The 6,760-nt window shown below is 33.6% G+C and overlaps 1 protein-coding gene across 1 annotated transcript; it reads right to left on the bottom strand.

The window, feature by feature from the left end:
• Positions 1-2,490: 2,490 nt before the first annotated feature.
• Positions 2,491-4,506, bottom strand: LOC121248716 (probable pectinesterase 8). Its single transcript, XM_041147261.1, has 5 exons — positions 4,072-4,506; positions 3,780-3,951; positions 3,442-3,648; positions 2,828-3,087; positions 2,491-2,707 (listed from the first exon to the last, which is right to left on the bottom strand). Exons 1-5 carry the CDS (start codon positions 4,473-4,475, stop codon positions 2,551-2,553), a joined length of 1,200 nt encoding a protein of 399 aa, XP_041003195.1. The 5' UTR covers positions 4,476-4,506; the 3' UTR covers positions 2,491-2,550.
• Positions 4,507-6,760: the final 2,254 nt, after the last annotated feature.

A 6,760-nucleotide genomic window follows, 5' to 3' on the forward strand; every position in this document is an offset into this window, starting at 1 on the left:
TTAGTATTACAAAATGCAAGGCTTACGAATTAGTTTAATGCAATCGGATTTGGGGTTCCTTTTTTCTGGCCGACCAAGGAACATGTTCAAGCATATCTTGCGCCATAATTAATGTCTGGATGAGTTTGGATGAGTTTGCTTTTATTCATCTTGTGGATGAGTTTGCTTGCGTGTTGAGTGTTCTTTTTTTTTTTTTTTTTTTTTTTTTTTTTTTTTCCTTTTGATTTTGTGGATTAGTTTCTTTGCATATATGCTGGCTGTTTTGAAATCAAAATTACATTAAGGGGAAGTTGGAGAACATCATAAATTACATTAAGGGGGAGTTGGATGAACCGGAAAGGGAGGACATTGTACGTGTTGCTCATAACTTATGATCTGCGACTACGCACAATGATGAGGGTTGGTTCATATGTTGTTCAGGATGTGTTGCTTTAATTTGTCTGTCCTTCTTGTTTTGCCGTGTTGAATAAAATCTTGACGTATGTTAATTTTTCATGTCTATTATTTATTAATAGACTTTTATCACTTCCAAGTTTTGTTAAGTATTTGTTTCTGGAATTGATTTCTTGAAAATGAAAGAGCACTCTAAACGGCCTTGCCTTCTGGGACTAGAAAACTGAATGAATGTTCCTTTTCTTTTTGAACTTCAATGGGATTGGATATTATCTTTTCCCTGCAGATATGTTAGGCCACAAAAGTTGACCAAACCACAAAAAGATATATTGTTACGATTGGATTTTAGGCTTTGTTTGCACTTCAATTATTGAAGTCTCAGACTTTCAAGTTTCACCTAGCTCATGGCATTGCATTCGAACCACAAAAAGGTTTGAGGATTTCAATCTCGTTTGTTTTCACAATTTCTCTCAACTCATTTCATTTAATTATTATAATTTTTTTAAATCCTCACACAAAATAAAATAAACAATTCAACATTTTCAAATCTCAAAACAAAAATAATATTCAAAAAAATATTCTAACAATATTTTTTTCTTTTAACTTTGATTTCATCTCATCTGTGAAAACAAACGAGACAAACTGTACATTGATGGTACCCTTCTTTGGGCTGTTATTGTAAATGTACATTGATTTGGACAGTTTTTCCCAAGATATACTTGTCTTCTTTTTTGTATTGTTGTTTTATATAAGATATACTTGATTTGGAAATTTTTTAGTAAAAGATATGCTGAATAATGTTTGATATTTTTTTTTTTGAGAAAATGTAGTAGATTTGATTGATGGAGACAAGAAAGTTTGGCAAAAAATATATAGTTGGATGGAAAATATATAAATTTGATTTGTAATTAAGACATTTATATAAAATTTTAGATGAATTTAATTAGACGTTTCACGTTTGTGATTATTAGTATTAAATGACCATTGAAAATATGATTTTTTAACTAATAATTTAATTAGAATATGATTACTAATTTACTAATTAACACATAATCAGTAGAATAGTAAAATATGATAAAAATAAATAAATTTAAGAATTAATAAAAAAATATATTAAATTAATATTATTTTATTATTATATAAAAAGTAAATAGATAATCAATACGGGGATTGAATGTAAATAGAATGGACAAACGTAAATTTATGTCATATTAACTAAAACTTGAGTTTAGTTTTGGCTATTTTAATAATAGTGCTCTTAATTCCGTAAAAGGCCTTCTTCCACCCAAATAGACTGTTGAGCTAGACTTCGGAATTGGTTTTCATCGTGCACATGCGTATCAAAATGAATGAAAATCTTTTGGGCTCCGCATGTACGTTCCCAACATGAGCATGTTTCGAATGCTTCCAAAATAGACAACGTTTAAGACATTTTAAGATTGCATTTAGATTTGAAGCCACGAGTCCGGTACCTCAAACAACTTCTAGAGTTTCTAAAGCAATCATTTGGTATGTAATAATTTCTTTTTTTATTTTTTTTATTTTATTTTTATACAAGAGAGTGAGAGGATTCGAATCCATATTTTTCATTTAAATAATATGGTCATATGCCATAAGACCATCAGACTCTAGCATGTAATAATTGAAAAAGCTGGAGATCATGTTATAGTTTCGTAAATTAATGAATATCGCTATTGAATCAATGTTTTTATGATATTAAAATTTAACAAAATCAATATATATCCAATTGTTCTAAAAAAATTTAAAAAAAGGATTAGATTGGTAACATATTAAATATTAATAATTATCTCATTAGAAAGAGAATATTAAGAAAAGCCATAGAATCCAATAAAAAACGCAATTATATATACATCTCTAGTATGACGAAGATCGAACACGCGAGTACGTAGGAGCTGCATGCCTGCCTGGTGTTAATAAAATATAATCCATATTTCTTATAGAAAAAGGAGCTGATCAACAAGACAATCAAGACCCCTTTTCAAATGTACAATTTTTATGAATAAATTAAATCATTCTATAATTTTCTTGTAATTAATTAAGATATTTCAAATATAACATTATTATTGCCACTTTTGCCTTTAGTAGTCTAACTTAATTTAGATAGATTGATTATCATATTACAAATAAATTATAAACCTATAAATTATAAGGTTGTAGCCACTGATCCCCTTCGATATATGACATGTTAAGGAAAGGAGAGGCCAGTGTGTCATTAAGTATCTGAACATAAGGAGCCCTCATGCTCCTATTAGCTCCAGGACCTGAGCAATCGTATTCTCCGTAGAATATAGTCCTACATTTTTGCAATCAAAACCAGAGATAACATGAATTAGATTTGATCATTAGAATTAATATCTAGAAAAACCCCATAATTTACAAAATTAATAGCCCATATGATGCAATCTGTACGTACTGATCTCTCGCAGGGTCGTTGAAATCGTTCCAGCCCTCTGGAGCAATGATTTCAGACATTGTTGTGTAGGCAAAGATGACACGAGAAAATGGCCTCCATGCCCGGCCTAGCCATACTCTTCCAGACCCTCCCACGCTGCAGTTGACGAACACAAAGCCAGTGTTATCGTCCGGGATAGCTCTGCCATGAGCTGTGACAGCTCCATTTACGTATCTGAATCCTGGGGGTACTGGTTTTGCCATCGAAACCAGCTGGCAATTCTGTAGTAGCCAACAATACGAGGATTACTTATTGTTTAGCCTTTCTCTCTCTCTCTCATAACATTTGCATGGGAAAACAGGACTACTTAAATCGAGGAAAATAAATCTCTTTTTGGTTTTGGATGATTGTCTTAAGCAAGCACAATTTAATTACCACACGTTTGATTTGTGAATTTTATAAGCGATCTCCAGATGAGATGAATGAACATGTCACCAAAACAAAAAGCGCATAATATATGTAGCGTGGAGGGTGCTAACTTTACTTCACCCTGAAGAGAACTGAAATGGATACAGCTATACTTATTCATGTGGGGAGCCAGGTGGTAAAGTATACCTTGGGAAAGACCACATTACCTCATACAGTGACCTTCCATCGCCGAAGATGAAATCAATGGAACCTTGGATATAACAATCCTTGAAGTAATGCCGGCCCCTATCATCATGAAGGGTATCTTGGGCTCCGAAGAATCCACAACCCCAGAACGCAGCTTGATCTCCAGCTACTCTGATTGCTACTGCTTGGGCTCCAACATCACCAGGGCTAGGAATAGGAGCTACATTCTAGCATGGCAAAGATTGTGGCAAGCATGCATGCACGGGTAAGAACATAATCACGTCTCTCGAAATCTTATTGTCTAACCATTACACACACACACACACACATATATATTTGTATGCTTTTTGTATCTCACCATGAAACTTATGTTCTTGGCAATGAAGTTAGTGGAGAAAACTTGAACGGAGCCGCTAAAAAATGTGCCATGTGAAGAATTGGCTGTGTCATTGAATGCAATTGCAGTTGATGTATAGCCTTGTCCTTGAAACGTTATGTTCGGTTTGGTTCTTGGAACATTGACTTTCTCACTGATGATAGCCAATGAATTGTCATGCAAGTTCAAAACTTGGGGGGGAATGCCAAGAAGAAAAAAAAAATAGTGACTTAAAGAAATTAGAAGAGGAAACAAACAATACCCATGCACTTACAAGTAAACGCCATTGTTGATCCATATTATGGTCCTTTTCAGGGTTGAATTCGGAGCTGCATCAACAGCTGCTTGCACCGACGTAAAATTACAACACCCATTTCGATCAACACAAATATACAAGCTTGTGTTGGTCTCCGGAGGGGGAAAGTCAGGTGGAAAATCATCGCAAATAGATTCTACTTTGCTCTCATTACGGTGTTTTTTGTGTTGGTGATGATGATGATGATGCCGTCCTAAACTGTAGGGGATGAGCACTGATATTGTAAAAGGAGACGAGAAGAAGTCGAGACTAAAATGAACGAAACTTTTGAGGAATGATGGCTTTGGACTTATTAAATGCGTGGATGCCATAACAGCAAAAATGACAATTAGAAAAGTCAGAAAATTGCAATGGAGACTCATTTTCTGCTTGGAGGAGAGGCGCGGATGGTCAGGCGGGATGATACACTTTTTTTAAATGGAGGATATAAATTTATAGACATGCACTTGAAGTGAAAGAATTGATAACATGTCTTGCAAATCACCCTGTCCCTGTTCATGCGTGCTTTAGAAAATAATAAACCTACCAAACTTGACATCCGCAGTTCTGCTTGAATTGAGGATGCATGCTGCGAAAAATCGAAGGTTGTAGTACTGGACATAATTTGGATCAGGTCCATGCAGAATTACGAAGAACAAAAAGAAACGAAATTTGACAATATGGTGACACTCACGTGAGAGTACTTGTCCCACAAATTACTGATAAAAAAAGAGAATTGAGTGAATGAATTTGTGCATCAATAACCCTTATTTATAGGTCATCATGCACCAATTAGCAAATAGTATAACTTTTAGTAACTCAATAATTGAAAAATGACACAACCTTTAGAAATGACACAACATTTTGACAAATTAACACTTCACAAGTCACACACAACCTTTTGACTAAATTAAAAGGATGTGTCTCTTGACACTTCCTTAACCATCATCCCCATAGAAACCATCACCATGAAGAGGGTGTCATTCCAAGAGATACACCGTTTGGTGATCACACCTCTTAGAATTACATCTTCCACCTGATCACACAAAACAGTGACGATCCAGTTTAGTATTTTACCTTATTACCAATATGAGCTTTCCATTACTTAACCCTTATCTGCATACTCTTGCAGATCGGCGTCAGAGCATGATAAGCCTCTACGTGCACACGTTTTTATCATTACCTTATTTGACCGAACCATTTACCATATGTGCTCCCACTGATCACATATTAGGGATAACTTCATTTCACTAAAAAAAAAAAAAAATTAGTGAACGGTATCAATTCTCTGTGACTGGATTAATAATCAATATCCCTATCATAATTGACGATTTTAGCCGAATGCATAACACATGTATCGACATGCACTGAATTTCCATTAAGTACTTCATCTAGAGGCTATTCTTAAGGTTTTCCCTAATCACCTTATCAACAATTTTACAAATGATTAACCGTTTACTTGGGTAATCAAATCACATTTTACTAAAAATTTAGTGAATGACACTGAATTTTCGTTAGGTACTTCCTTTTCTGAGTCTTTCCTTAATTACCTTATTAGCTACTTTATCATGATCAACATTTTACTTGGTTAATTAACTTCCACTGAAATTTTATCAATTACTCACCCTAAGGCTATTATTGAGGTTTTTCTTGATCACCTTATCAATGACTTTACAAATGACCAAAAGTTTCATTTGGGTATCACCATAACCCCAATTTTCTAGACGAAACCAGAATTTCCTAAGTTATGCATGTCGACTATGAGATTGCTTCACATAGGTTTCTCTTAATCTCATTCTAGTTACATGTTCTCTGAATTTCTCCAGAGATAAACCTTTGGTCATTGGATCTGCTACCATCTTGGTCGAGAAAATAAAATTAACCTTGACCTCACTTCTTTCCACTATATCTAAAATATAGTGATAATACACATTAATCTATTTTCCTTTGAAACTTTATGTTCCACTTTTTATCAAGAAGATGAAAGATTGATTATCATAATACACATTGATTGGTTCTGTGAATGTACCCAAATTCAAACTTTCAACAAAACGTTTATCCACACTGCATTACTCATTGTAGTATTACAAGCAATATATTCTGCTTCCATAATAGACTTAGCAACATAACCATGTTTCTTACCTAACTAAGAAATTGATGTTTCACCAAATAGAAATATATATATCCAGTTGTAGATTTTCTATCATCTACATCACTTCCAAAATCAGCATCACAATAGCTGACTAACAATCAATATTCCCAAAGCACAATTTCAAATTTTTGATACCTTGTAAATATCTTAATATACGTTTCACAACTTGCTAATGTTCCTTACCTAGATTAGATTGATATCTGCTTACCAATCCTACTGCATGACTAATATCTGATCCGGTACTTATCATTGCATACATGAGGCTACCCACAGCTTGAGCATAGGGAATTTTAAGCATTTTGCTTATTTCCTCCTTATCTTTTGAGCACATACTTTTATTTAAAGTATGATATTTCCAAACAGGCATACTTAAAAATTTACAATTTTCTATACCAAATCTTTTAAGCACTTTTTCTAAATTTTTTTCTTGATCTAAATACAATAGATTTGAATTTCTATATCTAGAAATTCTTATATCAAGAAATAGACGGCTTTACCCATGTCTTTCATTTCAAA

This window comes from Juglans microcarpa x Juglans regia, chromosome 2D, assembly GCF_004785595.1.
Source record: "Juglans microcarpa x Juglans regia isolate MS1-56 chromosome 2D, Jm3101_v1.0, whole genome shotgun sequence".
NCBI lineage: Eukaryota > Viridiplantae > Streptophyta > Magnoliopsida > Fagales > Juglandaceae > Juglans > Juglans microcarpa x Juglans regia.